At 41.4% G+C, this 23,395-nt stretch overlaps 2 protein-coding genes across 4 annotated transcripts; one reads left to right on the top strand and one right to left on the bottom strand.

Moving 5' to 3' along the window:
• Positions 1-2,009: 2,009 nt before the first annotated feature.
• Positions 2,010-6,794, bottom strand: jpt2 (Jupiter microtubule associated homolog 2). Its single transcript, XM_068337803.1, has 5 exons — positions 6,598-6,794; positions 5,598-5,749; positions 5,006-5,157; positions 4,315-4,351; positions 2,010-3,465 (listed from the first exon to the last, which is right to left on the bottom strand). The coding sequence occupies exons 1-5, from the start codon at positions 6,651-6,653 to the stop codon at positions 3,209-3,211; spliced, it is 654 nt and encodes a 217-aa protein (XP_068193904.1). The 5' UTR covers positions 6,654-6,794; the 3' UTR covers positions 2,010-3,208.
• Positions 6,795-7,498: 704 nt separating this feature from the next.
• On the top strand, positions 7,499-23,213 carry cramp1 (cramped chromatin regulator homolog 1). Of its 3 annotated transcripts, none has more exons than XM_068336359.1 (20): positions 7,499-7,599; positions 9,345-9,721; positions 11,334-11,536; positions 11,674-11,827; positions 12,474-12,557; positions 12,741-12,789; positions 12,978-13,063; positions 13,717-13,840; positions 14,045-14,126; positions 15,335-16,294; positions 17,016-17,193; positions 17,499-17,665; positions 17,756-17,830; positions 17,976-18,057; positions 18,305-18,415; positions 19,026-19,183; positions 20,019-20,205; positions 20,404-20,571; positions 20,731-20,876; positions 21,021-23,212. In XM_068336359.1, the coding sequence occupies exons 2-20, from the start codon at positions 9,346-9,348 to the stop codon at positions 21,132-21,134; spliced, it is 3,504 nt and encodes a 1,167-aa protein (XP_068192460.1). In that variant the 5' UTR covers positions 7,499-7,599; position 9,345; the 3' UTR covers positions 21,135-23,212. The 3 variants fall into 3 exon arrangements, with proteins under 3 accessions (XP_068192460.1, XP_068192461.1, XP_068192459.1); XM_068336360.1 differs by lacking the exon at positions 7,499-7,599 and adding an exon at positions 8,795-8,964 and having other exon boundaries at positions 20,479-20,571; positions 21,021-21,160; XM_068336358.1 differs by lacking the exon at positions 7,499-7,599 and adding an exon at positions 8,798-8,964 and having other exon boundaries at positions 21,021-23,213.
• The last annotated feature ends 182 nt before the right edge of the window (positions 23,214-23,395 follow it).

Below are 23,395 nucleotides of genomic sequence, written 5' to 3'. Positions count from 1 at the left end.
TAAGTGTAACTTGGGCTATTGTTTGCTGTGGAAAATATTAACAATGGACACAAAAACTGTTCAATGGAGAGTAAAACAGTCAAAAAAAGAAAAAAAGGGAAAAGAGGCTAACAGCTCCGAAGACAAATCAGTTCTATCTCCATACTAAACAACTGCTTCCAACAGTGAGCGCAAACCGTGGCAAAAATGTTAATGTTCATAAAACACAAACGAGATGATTATACCTAAATTTGTGACCCAAATAGTCCAAACCTCAGAGCACTGCCTGCTATTTCATCTAATGGTTGACAACACAAACATCTCACCTAAAACATGGGGTTTATAATCATTAATCATTTCCATGGCTACAGATATAGTAACCATGGTTACAGTAAGACTACAGTAAGCAGTAAACAATGGTAATGAAGTAAAGAACTGGCTTCATAGGATGACTTTGTTGAGATTGTGGACAGATCCTGAAGTCATATGAAGATTTCTCCCTGTCCTGTTTTACTTCTGCTCCAGATAACTCATAATACATCTTCAACTTTATCTTAACAAGGGGTTAAATAAAATGATCTCACAGCATCATTCCTTCATCTACCTTCAGCCCGACAAGAGGTCTGCCAGAACAACTACAAACACCTGAGTTAGTGTAGAGTCGATCAATTGTTGAATTTGTTTGCCTAAAATGTATTTTAAATCAACTGAAACGAGAGTTGCTTGTGTCTTTGCTTCTATGTCAAGTGCACAGTAATTTTAGTTGAGGTCGATTAGCCCATTATTTTCCTGAACACTCTTTGTCCCTGATGAAACATTAGTTAGGAATGTTCCAACAAAAAAGCTGTAGATGAGAGGCTTTGGTTACCCAAGAGTCTGGTCATTACTGCCTCAACACTCAGCAGAAGTTCATTCTAGATCAATGACGATCCATTTGTATCCACAACTGGAAGCACAAGAGGTTGCTGAGCATTAATTTTTAATTTAACACTGTTACCATGAACATTTGAAATATATATACAATATATGTATAAAAAAACTACGATCTTACACAATATTCACATGCAGGCCTGCCTGCCATCTCTGGATTTTGGATACGGAAGCATCCCCAACTTCTTTAAGCAATATTTATCTACATATAAACATAAACTGAGGAAACAGCTTTTTATATATCAAGTAGGCCTCCTTCCTGTCTCCGTGTTTGTATACCCCCACCTACAAAATATTTTTAGGGCGTTGCTTGAAGGAGAAAATGAAAAAGGAGTACATGAAAAACAGAGCTAGATTCCAGTGGAATCTAGCTCTGTAACCTTGTCAGGTTTGCATGGTTTCAAAACCAAACAAGGCAGTCACAGACTGCAACATCCCGTGACACCCCTGAATTGAAAATTTTACCCTGACCTACTTGCATAGGTCATAGATCAAAGCTTGTGCTCTGACCTACTGTAATTGATCAAATCATTAGCTTTGATCTATAGTCTTACACTGTCCTTCTCCCTCGTCTTTCCATCTTATCCGGTTCCCGAGTGTACAAAAGTTGAAATTTGACCTTGATCTGGTTTCTCAAGGCCAAGGTCATCATCTTATTTTCATCCCCTTTGCCGCCCGAGTAATGTGCTTTTTGTTTCATCTTTCTATCACCAACGGTTGCGAAGATATTTGGTGGACATACTAACGGACGAACACTGACAATTACAATACATCACCACTTTGAAACGGGATGTAAAAACTAATTTATTCACCCCCCAAGGCATAATGTGGCCATTTTGTCTTCTGAACAAGAAGCTTGCACAGAGTGCTACCAAAGGGCAGCTCTAGACAAAAGCATCAGTGTGACTCAAGAATTAGCTACAAATGTAGAGCAGAAGAGAATTAGTTCATAAGCCACATTTACACCAAGCCGAACATTTAACAAAACATGCAGGGAATTTCCTTGTTTAAAAATAAATTACTTATATGTTCCTTGAAACTTTAATATTACAGTCTGAGAGGGTGACAGTTGTTTTCAGAGAGTAGACAAAATGACCATACTTTGCAAAACAGTTTTATTGCAGCACACAGGATGACTTTCTTCAGCTGTGCTCCCTGCCTGCCAGGCACATCGACACATGGGGGGCAGGTTGGCACCAGAATACCATGAGTGCGTGTCATGAAATGGGTGAGAAGGTGATCATCGATGAGCCGACCCTGACTCAGGTGGGCTGCACGCTTGTCCAGAGTTCACTTGTGTTCAGTCGTTTTAATTTAAAACATAAACAAAGGCCTGACCCAAGCAAAAAAAAAAAAAAAGTTTAAAAGTTAAAAAAAAAAGGAGAAAAGAGACATGGTCATAGATAAAGCAAGCAATGAGGAAAAGGAAAAAGCAAAAAAGTACCTGCACAATACAGTCACATAAAATCGAAATGGAATATGTTGGAGGCAAAAACATTCAAGAGCAAATGATGGCATTCATCTTCGTTTGAAGTCAATATTTGGTATTAGTGAATAAAAATCACGAAGAAATAACTGAGAAGGCAAAGATTTAAAAAAAAAAAAAAAAAGGAAAATGCTCAGATGATATTAGGCTTCTGATTATACAGTCTGATTGTTGTTTGACATGTGACAGAAAAGTCATCCAATAAGAACCGGCACTAGTGGAACTCCCTGAATCATTTTACACATCTTATCAGTGAGGACATTCATTCAACCTTCCTGATTGTCTTAAACTTTGAAGTCTAGTCGATCAATCACCCCAAAACCACCCGCACACTTCTATGCTATGATCTTAGGTGTACCCAATAAACTGAAACTAAGACTGTTTGAGGATCAACACTAGAAAAGCGCTCCTAAAAGTCCAAATCATTCTGGAGACGGCAAAACATTTTTCACAATGACACAAAAGTATAACGTCATCTGCATCGGAACAATGAAAACAGGAACTGCTATATTGATAGAGGACATTCAGAGTGGTCAATTATTTATCACTTGGCGATTGCATGATTGTATATTTTTGATTGCAAGACACAAAAAAATTGGACAAAGGGCCGGGAGCCAGAAACAGAGCTGAAAGTGCAAACAGTTGAGGACAAGATATCTGACCAGAAATCTGGTGTGAAGAACAAGCGATCCTGGTCTGTGTGTGGGTGTAGAGGTGACATGATGAGAGAGAGAGGTGGTGGAATGAAAGAAGGGAGCACACAAGGAGAGTACAGTATGGACACAGACTGGGATGAGTGGTGTGTTCAGCCCATCAGTAAAAGATCACACTAGACTTTCCTCCAGGGGGGTTGAGGACCCTGTTGTGGGAGCGAGGCCTCGGTCCCAGATGAGGCTCGTGGTTCTTTAGCTCAGCAGACTGATTCCTCACTTCAGGAGGTGAGGAAGAGGAAGCAGGGGGCTCAGGCTCCGGAGGAGCTGGGACAGGAGTGGGTTCTTCCTTAGCAGGCACTGGAGCTGGGGGGGCAGCTTCCTCCTTCATCTCAGGTTGGATGACCTTGGCCTGAGGTGCTTGGAGAGGAAAGAGGAATCTTACACCATAACAAAATAATATCCTCTCTAGAAAGTTAGTGTCATAGGATAAAGACGGATGTACTACTGGAAACTCAAACTGAGCTGAGGTGGATGGACTGATTACAAATAAGCTACAGGATGCCCACATGAGCCTTTTGAGAATGCTGCTTTTACTCTAACATTATCAGGATACCATCAGCCTTTTTGTACCCGTGTTTTGCTCCAAACAGGTTTTTTTTTGAAGCAGTAAGTCTTTTACTGCTCTTGTTCCAACTTGTAAAAAGCATTGAGAAAACATACCTCAACCAACGCTCAACTATCTACCAGAAATGCTCTCTATGATGAATCCTATTTCAAAAAGGATTAAGTCATTGTGACACTGTTTAATTCATGCATTTTAAAAAATGACTACGTTTTTGGAATCTTGTTTGTAGTAGTTGAAGTGTACACTCTCAAACGTTTGTATATATATATTTTTTTTTTTTATCTATACATGGCTATCGCTCAGCAGTCGTCCACTTTTCAGTTCGGTGAGTCCACTGAGGTCCAATGCAGGCAACATCTTGAAATGTTCCTCAGAAAGACACCGAACCCTAATTTTCTCCTAGTGGCTGTTCTGTGTTTGTGTGATTACATGTAAGGTTAATGCTCCCAATCATCAGGTGGTGACCTAAATAACAGTCTACACCACAGCTGGATGAATGAGGGAATACTGGCTTATGTAGTGGAGCACTTTGAATGATCAGTCAGTTATGCAAGTGCTCATGTTATGAAAATGTTCATGGCAGCATGACAACCAAATATAATAATACATATACATACATTTTCCTTGTAAGTGACACTCACCTGGTAATTCAGCTTCAGGTGCCATGCTTAGATTGTCCTGTAACACAATTCAAGACAGTTTATTAATGTGAGCAATGAAAACATCTGGAGCAACTTGTCAGAGACATCGTATAGTCATTCTACATGAAGCTATTAGACTAGCCTGGTGTCTCTTTAGACAGATTTTACCATCATTATCTTAACCTGGTTAAATAAGCAAGATGAAAAGTCTCAAATTGCATGTTTATGGTCAACACATATTTATGATTCAAATAACTAACTCCACTAATATCCTTGGGGATTACCCAATTCTGTCACAAGTGCTCTGACTAAAAGATTAAAGAGTCACAGCTAACAACTGACCATGAGCAACATCAGCCGGTCTGAGTTTATATCTCTTAACTTTACCCATTATAACACATTAAATTCATATCTCTAACAGATTAATTAATTATCTGTACTACAGATTTTCTCTGTAATTTGTATGTTTGATATAATTCATGTTGTTTTCTTCAAATCACACTAACAGGCACACTAATCAGTTTGAACTTGAAGTAATTTACCATGTATAATTTAATTATTATTAATTATAAGTATGTTTCCACAATATAACTTTCAAAATCAGCCCAGTCAGAGTACTGTGTGTGTAGCCTTCTCTTCTTATAATACAGAATTTCCCACACATAAAACATAAAGGTAACGGCGTAAGTACCTTTGGTTTATTTGGGTGAGCTCGGTTTGGACTTTGGACAGGAGAACTTTCTGCAGCCCCAAATATATTGCTGGTTGGTCCACCTGGAGGCATGGTTCTCTGTGCATGTGGTGAAGCTTCAGATGCCTCAAATATTCCGCTACTCTTCCCACCTATATTAAGTAATAGAAATATATACTTCACATTTCCTCTCAGTATATTTTCAGGTTAATCTCTGCCAGCAATTGATTCTGATGGGGCTGCACTGCCTATTTGGAGGTCCAACAGATATTTGACACTGTGGCAATGTACTCATACTGATTAAAAAAAACAACTGACATCTGAATAAAACTTCATACACGCTGATCATTTAACGCCACACCTACGCAATTTAAAGGAAATAAAAGTGTCACATACTGATAATTTTGAGGACGCTATAGCCACAATGAAAGTACGTCACAAAATCAAAAGGTGGATTATACTCAGCCACGAACAACAGTTAAAGTGGTTCCACAAGAATCACCGCATCATAATAACAGTTTTCACAACCTGGATACTAACAGATGCTTCCACTGCATCTAGACAATGATTTGCGATGGCATGTAGCTCTGACCTGGTGGATTTGTGCGCTTGGGTACATTCTGGGCCTGCTCTGGAGGAGCGAAGATCTTCGAGGCCATCTTATTAGGTCTTCTTGATGATGCAACATCGTCTTCATAGTTACCAAACAAGTCACTGGAGCCACCTCCAGGAGGATGCAACACCCTGCAGAAGATACAAAAAAAATACAGAACTTTTAAAAAATCCCGTTGACCTTAATACTCCCAGGCTTCCAATAGAGAAAGAGGGATATTTGATGCTTTACTTGCTTTGGGTTTACTAAGTCTTAAACTACATGTACACAGATAATACATTAATACTAATCCCATGAAGTTCATTTGTAAACTGCATTTTCAGAGTGATCTGGACTCATGGTGGTTCATGTTTACTGAATACTGGCGTTATTTAACTGTGTGGTGACGAAGAGGAGAAGTAGAAAACAAAAGAACCAGGCGAACAAACATATTGCAGTGACGCCGCAGCTGACAGGACAAGACAGCAGCCAAATAACGGGGGATGAGCTTTAATACCAGAATCGGCTGCCAGCGTACAAAAATACATGTTGAGAAAAGACAAAGATAAAGTATTTTTTTTCCGGAGCTGACTCAGTAGTTTATGCTTTATCGCCAAAACACTGAGAGTAGTTAATCTACGACAATGTGTCCACAACGTCGCTGCTGGTCGTACAAAGAAAAGCAGCCTCACTTCCGCAGGCTCAACGGACAACGCCTGGTTCGTTAGCTGAAAAGCTAATCTCGATTCTTACATTTGCTAACACAAAGACAACTAAAACCAAGCTGGTTCAAGAGCGACGAATACTGAGAGATTTAGATGAACATATTTGAAACATCACATCAGCTAATATCACGTCTGAGGTCGACAGTAGAAAAGTGATGGTGCAGAAAGGTTCCAACAGCTCCTGTCATAAAACGTTTTACGGATTCATTGAGATAACTTACTAGCTGATCGACTATTACACGTTACAAGACGTTGTAGGCCATATCTTTTCGCACCTTGAACTTGGTTTGGCACGGGGATCCAAGCCTTGAAACATGTTCGTCGAAGACATGATGATTTTGTATTTAGCCCTCAAGTTTCCGAAGACAACTTCGTCACTTTGCCAACTGGACGACAAGCAGTCTCACACGCGCGTGCCCGGTGAAACCCCGGGGTGAAGAACTTCAGTCCACCCAACGATGACACAGACAAACGTAATTGGTCCACTGCCAAAGTGTTGACGTGATGATAGTGCGTTCGTTTTTCTACTCCGAGGCCTACCTCGGAGTTCAAAGTACCTACTGTACTATGAAGACTGACTTACGTCACACTGACACCGAAGCGACAAGTGTCACTTTTAAACTTATTTTTGACGTCTACAGAGGCTGGGAATGACACAGCAACTAAAATTAAAATTTATCTTTAATTTAAACAATCTACGATCACTACCTGATGAAGTCGTTATTTAGTCAGTGTTACCTGCTCATAGTAAACGCTGATTTCTAAATTTGACCAGCAGCACAATTTCGGTGTACGCAAGAACAGAATTTAAGCGCATCTCCTAAATTCGACCATCTGATTGGTTCTACTAAACGTCAATCATGTATAGGGTGGAGATTATGTTCAACGTGCCAAAAACTTCCATTCCGGTGATGACGCTAGTTTAAAATGATACTAAATTATCGAACAAACGGGTAGATTAGTGAGGAGTCGAATATGATTCAGAATCAATAAAATTAATTATGACAAAATTCATAAGGTATTCCATGAAAAGAATGACAATTGGTCTCTCGCATGACTTTTCTCCCACACAATTGGTGGAGCTTTCTATCAATCATATTTCAACCATCGTCCTCGTGTATTTAAAACCAATCAGAGGGTTTGTTTTCGAGTTGTAGTGGGCGTGTCTATACGCGCCGACAATCCAACCCCAGGAACTGTCATTGGAGGCAAGCCGTCAGATAGCAATGCTAGCCTGTGACTCGTCTGGGAATACCACCAACAGGCTTTCACCACAGGTAATTTAAAAACTTTGACAGTAATATCTGTGTACTCACGTGCTTGATGCTTCGGATAAAATATGCACGATATTGCATATACTTTATGTAACTTTTTTTTTTTGCTTAATGGACTGCAATGGAGTTGACGTTAACGCTAGCTAGCCAACACGAACGCTAGGTAAATTACCACGTTATGAAGTGATCTGAATCTTGCCCACATACAGTACAACAGACTACAACAAATGTGGAGACAAATGATAACAACGATATCTTCAATTATTACCGCCTTCAGATTAACGTTAACACTCTAGTACAAACACAGGCAAAAGTTGCTAGATTGGTCTAAACTCGTTATTTTGAGAGTGATGATGTGGAGGAAAAAGATCATCCTACCCAGACGTGGATTTAATTCCGCTGGGATTTTAGTTTGATCTGAAGCTATTCTGCATTTTGGGGCCCGAACTTTAGGCAAAGTTGCATTTATCCATTTACACTACCTTTACATAAGGTTGAAAAATTTGGAGGGGTGACGTTTAGGAACTTTAAATTAACCTCTGGTCTCCCATTAGTTTGATCAGTGTCGTTTTTGTGTGTTACTGCATTTTATACAATTGACAGTTTAGATGACAAAACATTGATGTCAGGTTGGGTCCCAGTTTTACTGTGTTTACCCACTCCCATGACGCAAACGATTTAAGACCAGTTCAGCATTCTTGTTTGAGCTAATTTTTACCGTCATCATTTGGTTCCACAATCCCTGTGATTCTTCAGAAAATAATTGGAAAAGAATCATGCCATAAATGTGGGACTTACTTTTTTGTTTGCACACAATATCACTACTTTGTAAATATCCTGCACCGGACAAGGTCTTGATGTGCATCAGTCATATAAAACTTGATCTTGATTTTGACTTATATTAATGTGACTAAATAGTGTGTTGTCATAAAAAACCTTCCAGTAATAGGTTTAATGTTAGAGAAAATGTTCTACATACATCATTTCTGCGGGCGATGGTGACGTAGTGGCAAAGTCCACTTGCACACAGGTTAATAAAACTAAGGATATAATTTGAGGTGGGCTCATCTCACAAAGGTTGTAGATCATTTTTCTGCTTCAATGCTCGCAGGGAATATGTTATTAGTGAGTGTTTTCGTACTTTAATGTATTGTTTCAAAGAATCATTGAGTAATGTTGCTGATAGAAAACAGTTGAACTGCGCAGAGAGTTCAGCTCAGACGAACAAGAGCAAGGAGAGGACAGAAAGCGGAGAGCTCGCTCTGGGTTTTATTATGCTCAATTTGACCAGTTTCTGCCTATTTAACCGGTCGGACTCATGGTGAAGAGAAAGAAGACGTCACCCACTACCGAAGAGCACGAAAATGGGTAAAATTACGACTGAAATAAACACTTTATTTAGAGGTCGAATGCACCGAGGGGTTTCGTTGTCGTTTCTGCAGGGCGCTAAACTGAAAAGCGCTCGCATTTCAATTTAGTTGAAATGCAACCCGAAATATTGCAAATCCGAGCCGAAAGATACCTGGATAAGCGCTACAGGCAGTTAACAGAGTGTTTTGGTTGTTGAAAATATTTTATCTCCATGCGTTAAATTCTTATATTTGGTGTTGTTTTGTCGGGACTGGAGAGGGATTTGAAACAAACAGCGGCGGCCATGTTGAGAGACACTGAACGTCGTCTTTAGAAGTTAATTTTGCGCACACTATTGCTTATAATCTGACATATTTTATGTGAATGGGTTCTGGCAGCATGACACCGGGCTCCAGGGAGGGGATCGGTGTCGATGAGAGGAGGAATCCATCCAGAAAGCCCGAGGGTTGCGACGAGGAGGAGAGCGCAGAGCAGGCGAGCGAGGAGCGCAGTACAAAGGGAGACGACCGAGTGGAAATTCTTAATCCATCTGCCACGGGGCTCAGCACCGGTTCAGCTTCGGTTCTCCCCACTTCCCCGACGAACCGAACCGTTCTAGGGTCGACCCAGCATCCACAGACCTCAGTGGAGCCCACCCTTCCGTGTCACGACCAGCATCATTTTCTCCGATCGAGCGTTCGACCTCCGAGCAAACGGATCCGGAAGGATTCCATCGGCTCGGCCGTCAATGGACACGGCGGGGCAAAATCTAAAGGTACCCGAGTTGGGAAAAGTGGGAATAAGTGGGAGAAGCAGGGGTTCGGTGTCACTTCTAAGTGTGGGTACTGTTTGTTCATGACTGATGGCCGGGAATGGTTCCGTTTCTGTGGACGCGAACCCTCCCCGGACTCCAGTCCAGCTCCGGGCGGACTGGAGTCTTCCCCAAAGGGGAGTCAGAGCAGAGAGGAGTCACAGCACAGGTTTATTAACAGGGACACAATATCAAGGAAACTTTCCCTTATGATTTTAATATAAGGGTTGTTATGGTTGAGCTCATTAAGTGTGTAAGCAAAAAAAAAAAAAGAAAATACTGACATATCTCTAGATCAGAAGTGGAATGTGACAATAAAAGAGAGCATTTACCTAGTTGTATTTTCATTAATTTTATTTTTCCAGGAGGCATTTACCACGGGGCATTTTTTTAACTCGTTACCGAGATAAACATCTTGTATTTTTACTTAAGTTTTTTTTTTTTAGAAAGAAAAATTGTGTATGATTTGGTCATGCAGGCTCTAGCGAGTGATGGTGCCACATTCAACTTGCCTCAAAGGTGTATTCTCATTTCATATTGTTGTTGAGTTAAAATAAAAGTTTCTCAATCTTAATGGACTATTAATAAACTGAAATATTTCTTCGTTAATGACACAAACCTTAATGGCCAACTGGTGTAATTTAAAGTATCCATGTAAATAAGTCATCTAGCCCTGCATCTCTATACTGCCAGTCTAAAAAGGATCAGGAGAAATCAACCATCAATTTATATTTTCATTTCTCAAAGATTTATTCCTCTCATGTTTATTCAGGAACAACTGATTTGACATCGTGATTTGTGTCAGTGTGTATGGTATTGTTGCATTGCCATGACAGTAGGTTATTCATTTAATATGGCTGTTATAAATCCATTACACGGAAGTAAACATGACAGTGTATTGATGACTTAGTGGCCTCATAGGTATGATTGGATTTCCTGTGCTGTAGCTTTTTGAAAGAGGAATGGACCGATTGTCAAATTTATATTTATTTGGCTCTACCGTTTCTGATAGATGTTATATTGGTCCACATCTCCTATAAAAGAGACACTTCAAGGTTAGTGTCTGTCAGCCACAAAGGATATTGTGAATTATTACCTTTTTTGGCTGAAAATATGTGGCTGTCCTAAGATGAAAAAGTACAGTGATCACCACTGCCGTGGTGCTTGTTTAAAGGCCTCCTGGCGTTGCACTCCGCACCGGGGTAAAGTTGGCCCTCGGAGCCCTTCTCTAGTTGGATTTGGACCATGTACTGTGGACCTGGCTCTAGCGCCTGATTGCTTTCCTGCCTCTTTGCCAGAGCTGAGCCACAAAGGGAGAAGCTCTTTAGGCTTTGCAGTGTAGTAGCAGGAGGTGGTTTTATGTGTGTGTGTGTGTGTGTGTGTGTGTGTGTGTGTGTGTGTGTGTGTGTGTGTATTTTTAACATGTCTTAAACCACAATTCTCACAACTTCTTGTGAAAAAAAATTACCAGGATACTCAACAAAAGCATTGACTCCTTTTCAGCATTTTTCACAGTGATATTAAAGCTGTGTTTTTCCTCTGAATCTTTCACGACTAATGGATATTCTGGCACCAGGGGCAGAGAATGGCTCTTCCTCCCAGGGGGCAGTTGGGCAGGCTGGGCCAGTGGCCGGTTCTACTGGAGGAGTATCCAAGGCATCCAAGGGGCAAGGGCCTGCTGAGAAGGAGGAGCAAGCTGGTAACCAGAAGAGGGCTCGTCGGCAGTGGGAGTCTTGGAGTACAGAGGACAAAAATAGCTTTTTTGAGGGACTGTATGAGGTAAAAACATAAAGATCAATATAGTTTAGAAATTATCCCTATTTTAAGTGACAAAAACATCCGTTTTAAGTCATGACTACTGTGTGCTTATAAGGACGTATGCGATTTTTCTTCATCATTACTACTTTTGTCTCCAGCATGGGAAGGATTTTGAAGCTATCCAGAACAACATTGCAATGAAGTACAAAAAAAGAGGCAAGCCAGCCAACATGGTGAAGAACAAGGAGCAAGTCCGCCACTTTTATTACCGGACCTGGCATAAGATCTCCAAACACATCGACTTCGCCAACGGTGAGCTACCTTTAATCTTGGCCAACCAAAATCAGTCGGGACCTTACTGGATATGATGAAAACAGGATAGCGGAAATGTTTTTGAGAGTGTGGAGCTAGAGTTACATTTTTAGTTTTACAATAATAACATTCAACTTACTGCTTTTCTTATTTCACTTTTCCTGTTATGTCCATTTGAGTTGTCAGAATTTGAATTTGACATTTATGCTTGATAAAAGATGCCTATTTTCCCTTGGTTTGCAGTTTCTTGTTTTAACATTTAATCTATCAGAACAGATCTGAGTTTGTTCAAGATGGATTAGTGCTGTCCTCGTAGATTTATATTGACCGTACCTCTTAATGCCATGGCAAGAAACAATTAGATGCCAGATTACAAATGTAGTTAGTCAAGAGTATATTGATCAGTTTCCTTTCAGTTATGTATATATTCCTGGCCCTTTTTTTCCAACCAATCCTTCACTGATATTTAGAGTGAAATTTGTTGGACATAGAAGCTTTGTCCAAAAACATGTGTTAAAAATCTCTCCAGATAGGCGTGAACTTCCAATACCAAAACGCCCACAAAGCCACTTTGTCCTGATCTTTACGTAGCTGACATATCTTCTGCGTTGTTGCTGACAATTGTGTTGTGACTGCTACTTCTCAGTGTACACCAGAGTCCTGAAGAAATCCTCTCAAGAACTCTACGGTCTCATCTGTTACGCTGAGCTCCGCAAAAAAGTTGGAGGATGTAAGTGAAAGCTCTCCATGTCTCATACTAAAGGAAATTGTTTGTGCGTGCGAGTGTGTGTATGTGTGTAGACCTTTTTCTGTTGGTTTGGGACACAAGGGATGTGATTAAACAACACTTGCAACCAGTCATGAGGGACAAGGTCCTAAACACCTTTTGTGCTTTGCATTTTGTGCTTGACAGTAATGGATGATAAGAATGCGACAAAGCTCAACGAACTCATCCAACAAGGGTAAGTCTGATGTGAAAAGGGATACAGTGCATAATGCTCCCGTTTTTTTTGGTAAATAAAAAGGATGTGTTAACATCTATGCATTTAGTTTTGTCAAGTATTGAATATATGACATTTATAAAATACGGCACTAGCAAAAGATCTTCCTGAAGGACAGTGATGACCTCCCTGTGGTTCTGTCTAAACAGGGCCACAACTGTTCGCTCCAAGGGGAGGAACCTGCGAATAAAAGCACCCATGTGCCGGGCACTGAAGAAACTCTGCGACCCAGATGGTGAGCATGTGCTACTCAGACGCCCAGCAAACACGATTACTGCACCGTAAACAAACATCACTCCTGAAAGTCTAAATGGTGGCGGCGGTGAGGCACGGCGTTTCTGTGGGTGTGGTTTTCACAATAACAGTGACAGCATGTGGGCTTATGGCGTTTCCATGGTAACTGTGGGAGCAAAATGAAGAGGAGGATCAGCAAGGAGATGATGTAGACGTTTGGTCTGCTTAACTGCGATTTCACCCAGTTTTAAACGACATTAACTCAACCAAGTTTGGACAAAACTTTGCTTTGACCAAACATGGAAATTGAAATCTTATCACTTGAATCCTCCAGCGTTGTCTTGTAGTTGCTTTTTGTCTTGATTGCTGTATCGGTTGTCTTGTGAGATATTTTGACAGTTTGCTCCATTTACGATTTAGCAGTGCTGCTAATCCGTTAAGCATGAATGTTTTCAAGAGGGGACACATAACTTCAGCTTTGCACTGTTTTTGTAAATCTTTTGACCTGCTGTATGTTTAACTTTCTGTCACTGCACACCTTCACAACATTTCACCAGCATGCACTGCACTGTCTCCTGTAACACACCTAAGTCTTCTTAGAGGGCTTTATTGGTGTTTGTAATTCAGTCCCGTTGTGTCTTTGTGCTCCTGCAGGGGTGAGTGACGAGGAGGACCAAAAACCAGTGCGCCTCCCCTTGAAGGTGGCGGTGGAGCTCCAACCACGCAGTAACCACTCCTGGGCTCGCGTCCAGTGTCTAGCCCACAACCCTCGCCTCAGGTCAGGCATAACGCTTAAACATTTAGTCTCAATGACGCATCAAATGGACTATTTAATGACCTTTAATATTAAATAAACAATTAACATCCACTTTTATTATTGTTAAAGATCAGCACAGCTCATCCCAGTTTTCATCTAAACCACAGATTGACTACAGATTGGAGGCTTCAATATTAATCTCTTTTTGTATCTTTTCCAACTCAGGATGGTTGTTGAGCTGCACAGGAAAGTCTCCAGCCTCATCGAGTACCTGAAACAGAAGTGGACCTATCACGACCAGAGGATCGTATCCTTTGAAACATCCTGTGGTTTTTAATTTGCATTGAGCTGCATGAGTTGGCTGTCGATTCACTGGTGCCCCAGTAGAACAGTAACCTTTAAGACATTCTCTTGAACTCTTGTGGAATTTGGAGGAGATGATAAACAAAAAAACCATCACTCATTGCTGCATCTGTGATATACTGTACAACCATCTCTAACTGGCTATGATGTGCTGCAGAGTAGAATATTGTGGTTAACTGTGGTATGTACAGTGGTACCTCTACTTACGAAATTAATTGGTTCTGCAAGAAATTTGCATGCGTTTTCCATGCAAATGCCCTAATCCGTTCCAAGCACCCCAAAAATCAGACAAATGTTTTATAAAGCATAAAAATGCATCAAAACATGTAACGAATACATGTTACGCTTAGATTATTACACAATACATGAGAGTTGTGCATAACGTAAAAACAAATAGAGTAAAGAATAATAACAAGGACTGTCATTTACCTTTTAACTGCTGTCCTCATTGTTTTTTGCCCTCTTTGGTTCATGCGCTCCTGCCTCACCATGCCGAACAACAGAGTGAATTCCAGTCCTCCTTTTGAACTTCTCCAAGCACCCACGCGATGCCTGAAACTCCTTAAACTTTGTTTTGTTTTAATAACATGTCAATTGTCGATGCATTACGGCCAAACACATCCCTTTTTCATGCTTTTCTATTATCTCTTGCTTTGTATGGACAAAAAAAACTCTTTTCTTCGTCTTTTCTTTTCCTCTATTCTCCGTCACTTTCTTGGGGTCCATAGTGAATACTCTAAAAGTTATTATATTTGCGTTAAACTATCAGAACACGTCATGGGTTGAGGACCGAATGACGAGGACGCTGCATAGACTTCTATCTACACACAGAGGTCCCTCTTAGCCAATGGGATGCCAGGATGCTAGGTAATAGCCAATGGCAGAGCAACTATAAGAAGGTTGCGTTCAGGAACCTTTGGGAGCTGCGAGTAGCAGCCCATATATTTATTTTATTTTATTTTTTTACAGCCCATGTATTTTTACCTTTCGTAACTCAAAATTTATTTCGTAACTAGAGGCAATATTTTCCTGTTAAGGCGTTTTGTAAGTAGAAAATTTCGTATGTAGAGACATTCGTAGGTCAAGGTACCACTGTACATTGTAACAGTAGTACTGTATGTCATTAAGTAAAATCTTTAACTGATGATTCAGCTGAAGAGTCTCATGGAGAGGGAAGCTGTAGAGGGAGGCCAGTCCAGCGCAATGTCTCCTTGCAAAACCCAGCAGGAGGAGCTGTTTCTTTACCCTGCTGAGAGCAGCACTTTGACCACGCTACCTGGTGTGGCACGTGTGGTTCATTCCAAGGCTTCCTGCACCGTGCACTGGCTAGAGAGTGGTAAAAACAGGCCCAACACAAAGGAACTGCCGGCTGCCCAGATTCTGGGTATTCACTCAGTTCCGCCGCCTCGGACCAACACCAAATCAGGAAGGGGAGGCCCAGCTGCTTCTGCTGTTGCCGGGGGCTCATCAGTGACAGTATTGGGTGATGGTCGTAGAACTGAGACCCTTAACCCAGAGACATTTCAAGACAATTCTACAAAACTAGATGAGAAGAGACCCCAGTCTGTTTCAGTTCCTGCTGTTACCCATCAGACTGTTTCCCTCAGAGATGAGGGATCTGGGCCAAGGGTTTCTGAGGGGGCAAAGACTAGTGCAAGTGTGGAGCCCAGTGGTGGTTCAGCAGTGGCCAGAAGTGTGGAGAAGTTGTGTGGTGGTACAGAAACCCCTTCTGAGCAGTGCAAAGATGATCAGAGCACGAGCACCTCTGCTCCAGAGGCGAACCAGACTCCTCCAGCCAAACTTGCAGCGACCGGGTCAGAGGAAGGAACGCTGCAGGGTTCCGGACCCGCAACCAAAGAACGGGCTGTTGACCAGATCAGAGAAGAGGGCTGGAGCGCCCGTGATGCGGAAAATGTCACCCTGGCTGAGCTCTACTTAATGTTTGGGAAACCTGGCAAGTTGCAGCTGGAGTACGAGTGGCAACCCGTTCTAGTTCCTTCAGTCAGCCACGAGAACGGACAAACCTCAGTCCCACCCAAGGTCAACAGGACGCAACGTGTTTTGCGCTGCCTCCTCAAGCTGGTTGCCACCGAAGTCAATCCTAAACCTTTGGTAGGGATCAAGTGTTACTTCACTAAATGTATTTAGATCCCGCTTCAAAGCGGTGATGTATTGTAATTGTCAGTGTTCGTGTGTTCGGCCATTAATTCGTCCGCTCGTATGTCCACCAAATATCTTCGTAACCGTTGCAGATAGAAAGATGAAACAAAAAGCAGATTACTCAGGCAGCAAAGGAGATGAAAATGTAATAATGACCTTGACCTTGAGAAAGCTAGGTCAAGGTCAAATTTCAACTTTTGTACACTCAGGAACCAGATAAGATAGACAAGGGAAAAGGCCAGTGTGAGTAAGACCATAGATCAAAGCTAGTGCTTTGATCTATGAAAGTAGGGCAGGGTAAAAGTTTGAATTCAGGGGTGTGGCAGGATTTTGCAGTTTCTGACTGCCTTGTTGTGACTTGTATTTGCAGACAAAACCTCTGGATGTCATGTTTTTGTGGACATCATAAAATCTTCATGTATGATGGTAAACCATCATACATGAACTTAAAGTTAAAAAAAATGACAAATGAGTCATTACATTTATAATAAATAGTCCCCAGTCTAAACAGCTCTGGGACAGCAGTACGTTGGATTAATCATTTTGGGGATTCAGGAAATTACAACACTTGATGAATTCATCCTCAGCAAATCCTAAACACACGTTAACCTTATTTTTACATCGTCAGCTCTAACTTGTAAAAGAAACTGCATTTACATTTTGTCCTCTTCAGGCTCCAGAGCTGTGCTCCACTGCTACATCGCCACTCAAAACCCACCAGGAGGACCAAAACCAAGCCTTCACACCTCCAGGGAAAGGCCCGATGGCGGGCGTTCGCAGCCCCAGCTGTGGCCGGCAGCAGGCGGCCGTCCGAGGGGCCAGGCTGCACCAGCCGATCGCTGGGGCATCTGGTAATGAGAGGACTGCTTTTTGATATTAAAAAAAACTGCTTTTTAGTGTAATTGATTGGAACCCAACAAATTGGTGGCGACTTAAGAATCATAAATCATATCCTACACTATCAGCTTTGTTTCCTGACGTAGTTATGTCTGTCAGTAAATCTGATTGGGAGAGATTTTAAAAAACTGTTTTTGTGATTCCAATTATCTAGCATTGCTAGAAGAACCCAGTACAAATAAATTGTTCTGTGCCTTTATGCTATTTCATTATTGTCATCCTTTCATGGCACTTCTGACTTGTGTTTTATGTTTTTCAGGTGTTCGCAACCTCCCCCGCTCTCTGCTGGGGCCGTGCGGCGAATCGGAAGGTGGCGTGTTTGCAGTGCCCACCACGTTGCCCCCCAACAGCTCACGACACAACCGAATGTTTTCCCCCAACAAGGAAGCGGAGCTAGCCTTCAGGCAGCAGCTCGACTCCATCAGTGTAAGCCAGAGAAAGGCTTTAGTTCACGTCAAATGTACAATCAGCAAAATATAAATATTTCATCAAATGATTTTATGGCCTTTTTTGCAGATGCAGTCAGATCTTTTCCTTTCTAGACAGAGAAAACCTCGAAACAGACAACTTCGGAAACCACTTGTTGTTCAGGTAAGAGAACAGAAGAGTGCTGTGAAAGCTGGAATTGAGTGAAACGCCAATTTTCAGTTTTAGGGAACTGGTTGAATGTTACAGGTCAGTTTTCAGTGTACGCTATGAAGGTTACTTATTTCAGTGACTTGTGTTTTATCCACAGCGAACACTCCTTCCCCGAACCACAGGCGATACTCCTCAACATGTCTGCTCCTTCTCCATCCTCTCCAACTCCTCTGCCACAGGTACCTGCAGACATCCAGGTCATGAAGAACAGTCAGTAGGATGGATGGAAGTGACTGAAAGAGGGCACTTGTCAATGCTATTGTTGAAGGGCTGCTTGAATGTAGTTGCAGTTGTACCCATGAAAGGGTTTTGTGTCAACAGTGATAATTCCTGGGCTGTTTTTGTTCTTTGTACATAGATGAATGTGGGTTCTCCTTTTCCAATCTCAAATCTCAAGCCCCATCACTTCCTGTTTTCTCTCGTCAGGAACGGGATCCTTCCGGCCGATCCATGCTCGCCTGGCTCCTTCCTCCCGTCCCCCACTGTCCAAAACGTCCCCCTTGGCAGCCAGTACTCCAGCAGCCAGCCAGCTCTCCAGTATGTCTTCAGTATATTCTATTTTCTGTTTTGTTTTTTTTAACTCTAAAATTGTTGTTGGATTATAATTTAAGTTGTACTCTTGAAGTTTTTAACTTGCCTAGGGCTCGGCAGTTAACCAAAATAATTTAAAAACAACATTTAGAACCTTTCACTGATGTAATCCATCCTTTTTTTTTTCTTATTCAACTTCAATACCCGCTTCTTCTGCTGTCACGGGGTTGCTGGAGTCTATTCCAGCGCACTTAAGGTGTGTGGGGTACATTTTGGTTAATTCAAGGAAGTGATGAACAACTATGTCATCTTCAGTCAAATGCCTCTCCTCCTATTCAACTAACATTAGTCCCTCAAGGTGAAGGCGGACACAAACAACACCGTGGGACATATTTGTGTCTTTTGGGAATGACATTTTTCCACAATTCTTATTTTTCAATGGAGAGAGAATTTTATGGTGACTGAATGTTGGTCCTCTCCTCTTGCTGCTTTTATTTACTGGGGTTGAATTTTTCATGATATCCACCCTCACATTCTCAGTTGCTGTAAATGCTGATCGGGTCATGTGCAGATGTTTTGGACGTCTTGTGTTTCTTATCTATCGATACTCTTTCAGGTGCCATCGACCTGGCGGCTAAGTCTGCAGGGATCATCCCCGGCAGTCCCTGTCGGGAGCTCAATCCTCCTAGTGACGACAGCAGCTCCCTGCTCACCACCACACCCATCGTCGATGCGGAACCAGTCTCTGAGCTCCTCCAACACAACACACCAGAGGTCAGCAGCACATGTTGACAAGACACATGCACACACACACACACATGCGCACGCACAAAAACTAATATTAAGTTGGAGCTTTAAGCATTCGTAGTCCCCGCTGCATATTCATTTTGGCATTTGAATGGCTTGTATGTATTTGTTTAATTGTACTTATCATAATGTTAATCACCAGAGTAGTTTTTTACCTCGCGTTGATACTCAAATCATGTAAATAGTCTTGCTAATGTGTATGTCTGATTTCTTAGAAACACCACAATGGAAGAAAAAACCCCCCGCAAAACTTCATTGTCATTCTTTAAACCATCAGTATCAAAGTGTAGTGTTTTTAAGCTGCATAATTCTATATCAGTGGTTATTTGTGTGAGTACAAGTTTCTGTTCGCATGTCATGCGGCGACTGTGATGGATTTGATCTGAACTGGATCAATGATAGTTGAACTTTAGGCTGAATGTCTGTGGCTCAGCTGGGATACAGGCCGCATCTCAGTGGGACACAGAATTTATGCTTCAGGGCTTTTGTGTTGGAGGAGCGGGATAAAGAACTATGGCTGTACTTTTAAGGTGAAGTGGAACTCCGCTGGGAAATCACTGAATAAGATGGTGGCTGAAAGCAGAAAGAAATGCTTTGTGTTAAAATGTGTTACCATGCTAAGAAAGAATAACAGCCTGGTGTTCAGGTGGGACCCACAACAGAGGAAAAGCAATATTTTAGTTTTAAGCTTACGGCTGTAAATTTAGGGTCAGTTGTCATGGTTTGTCTCTTCTTGTTGTTCAATTATAAAATATTGAGGAAATAAAACATCTCACATTTAATGTTGGACTTGTCTTTACAGAATGGTGTTCCTCCTGCATCTCCTGGAGGGGCTGGTGGTGGAGATTCTCTCCTCTCTCCACCCAGTGTAGCCTCTCTCCTGGATATTTCTCTTCCTGGCCCCCCAGAAGAAGCTTTGGCCCCCGGAGAACCTCAGACACACATCAGTGACTCCATCATCGAGCTCGCCATCAACTCTGCCCACTATGGTGTGTGTTATTGTTTGACATGTTAGCATAATTTTATTAATGTCTAGATTGGAAATGCCGTTTATGTAGGACAATTCAAAAATAAATGACAGGTTTTGTGTATAGAACATTTTTATTTCCAGTGTTCTATGGATCAACCAGATAAAACAGTGACATTTCAGGCTTATTGATCTTTATGTAAATGACCAATGGCTGCAGGTGAGGAGGCTGCTCTCTCTCCAGCCAAACTGAGCAACAATGACGGCTCCAAACTGTTGACGTCTTCTCCCTCAGTCAGCCCGTCCAGAGGCTGGATCCCATCACCCAGTCACGACCCCCAGTGGTACCCCAGTGACTCCTCTGACTCCACACTGGGATGCCTCCTCTGTAAGTCTTTCCTCTTTAATAAGCATTAACATGCATAAAATGGACTGATGACATTAACACATTTTACTCGGAGTAAAATTACCCACAATTCTCTGAATGGTGGCATAGCTGACTCTACTCTTCTGTTCATTGTCTCTCTGTTAACATCTTTTATTCCAGCCAGCATGGTCTCACCTGATAAGGGCAGGCGGACCACCCTCACACCTTCTGGCCCCTCCAGTGGCACAGCTTTGCTTGGCCCTAGCCTCCTGGACTGCAACTCCCATGATTCCTTTCAATCCCGTGGTCTTCCCGATGTGACAGAAGTAAGCTGAAGTTGTAATGAATATGAAGCTGTTAGCTTAGGGTCAGCAGACTGATTACAAGGGAACAGCCACACTGTGTTGAAATGTTTTCTTTTCAGCTGCTGTCATTCTTCTACACTGAAAGCTCTCTGGTATTTTTTGCAGATGGACTCCCAGCTTGCTTGTATGATGAGTGAGAGCAGTGTGGACTACATCGCCCGCTTCAATGACTTGGCTCAGGAGCTGGCTGTGACGGAGCCCTCCATCCCACCGCCTTGAGGAAGAGAGGCTCCAGCCTCTGAAAGTCTCCTGGAGGTCTGCGTCGCGACACTGTCCTTTCTTCTTGAGAGACAAAGATGGCTGTGAAGAAAGACCAACCCCCTAAAGCCATCCCTGCCCTGTTTGTAAACGTGCAATAATCATGGTGAACCTTGACCACTGTTCAAACTGAGTTTGAAAAGATTTGGTTTCACTGAAATGTTTAAGGAGGAATGCCCTTTAAAAACACTTTAGAAATCAAATGTGTTTACAAAACACAACCTCATGTACAGGAAAATACTATGCCATATCTAAACAAACTATTTTCACTGATCTTTTGTCTCTCCCTGCTCCTGATGTGTGGTTCTATACCTTCTTACTCAGATCCTGCCTCAAAATTCGTAAATTTGCTAAAATGTGCAGTTCAGATTCCATTTGGGGCCAAATAGCTGCTTTAGCGTGATTTTTTTCAAAGTAATTTCATTGACAGAGGGAGTCAAGGTGGTGTTACATTTTAAAAAAAAATCTGTTTCTCTTCTCTTGTGACTGCAGCCTCTGCCGATAAAGTGGAGCACAACACAGGGCGGGGAGGAAGCTTTGATACTGCCCTCCATTTCATATGTTGATCAGTTCAGGTTTTAATAATTGCATTTTAAGAACATATCTGCTATGTGTGTGTGGAATCAGGTTCTTTTTGGGCCACATGTAAAATGGCAGCTTTTGTTTAGTTGACTGTGATTGGTAGTAACTCTACAGTTGTGAGCATCTGCAGCATCATCCTGGAATTTTATACTGAAATCATAACAGAGTTTCCATCGCCAATCGCTTCATGCAATTTATTTCAATGTTAATACATGTTGAGACGCAGTGGTCTTCAGGTTGGGTTGTTGTGTTAACAGTTCAGAAGAAGCTCTTCCACATATTTATTTTTTACTTGTCTTTTTTTTTTCTTTTTTTTTTTACATTAGTTATATACCCAAATATTTAAGTTTGAATAACTTGGCGTCAGTGGTTGGGACCCTTTTCAGCTACCCCAGCAAACATTATCACTCTTATGTTCACTATTTTGCTAGCATCTTGCACTACAAAGAGGCAAGTTGAGCTGTTTTTAGTAAAGGATTTCGAGTCGGCTGTATCCCATAATGTGACGAGATACATATTAGTTTTTAAAATGTGAACAAGTTCCCAGAGGTGTTACACTCCTTTTGAACTCATTACAAGGAGACGTTAGTATAAGTATATTAAAAAATCAAAAATCAAACACTAAAGCCATAGTAGACCGTTCCTTGTATTTATGTTTTTATGTTGTTTCCTCCTTTAATATCGAGCGCAATTTCCTGATTGGTTGGTCAGATCACCCACAAGGCACTGACGACACTGCGGGTGCTGTCATCACAATTGGCTTCCAAACATTAAGTTTCACCAATGCGTTTGACTTCTGTTTACTGCTAATAAACACATCTTGTAAAGTCTAAAGTCATTGCATCCGGATGTTCTATGAATTTCATTTAATTAGCATCATAAATAACATTTTGTTAAATTGTCATTCCAAAAATGCATTTTACAAAGGTTTTAAGGCATCTATGACTGCAGTAGAAAAGTTGTCGTTTTTCTGTTACAATGAAAATACTTTTAAACAATGAAGATGATTTGATAAGAAATTTAACAACAGGCATTGTCTTTGAATCTGGCTTATATCTGTTGTACAAGGTATTCAGTATGCCTTTGTATCATAATGTACATTATTTATTTATTAACATTGTTGGGGGAAGAATTTAACTTAAAATTAAGATGGTATCTAAAATGGAAAAGCTTGTTCAATTTTTTCAGTTTGTTAAAAGTGATTTTGTGTATAAAGAGATTTTTTTTTTAATCAGCCTGTTTTCTGTTTTATGTTCTGTCTTTATATAAATTAAATATCTGTTGGTTAGTTTCTCTGTTTGCCATTCCAAATCCCTGACCATCCTCTGGGACAGGACTATTAGGTTCAGAGAAATTCTTGTCCTCTACATTCATGAAAGCAAGTTAAACAGCAATACTACAGCAGGTGAAATGCTGTATATTGGCGAGGTATTTGTAAGTTTACCACAGCATACACAATACAGTTATCGAATCTAAAGAAAAATAAAAAAAATTTTTTTCAAGCTCAAAGGTTAACATACTACAGAGACACCAGGCCTGAGTCCTACCAGCCCTCTTCAATGAAACAATCAGAGCACCTCCAGAGGCGTGGCGTTGGAAGGTGACTGGAATTACATCAAAGGGTTTCCATGGCTCCACCA

The sequence above is a fragment of the Antennarius striatus genome, chromosome 16, assembly GCF_040054535.1.
Source record: "Antennarius striatus isolate MH-2024 chromosome 16, ASM4005453v1, whole genome shotgun sequence".
Taxonomy (NCBI): Eukaryota; Metazoa; Chordata; class Actinopteri; order Lophiiformes; family Antennariidae; genus Antennarius; species Antennarius striatus.
This window is presented reverse-complemented; position numbering and strand designations above follow the sequence as displayed.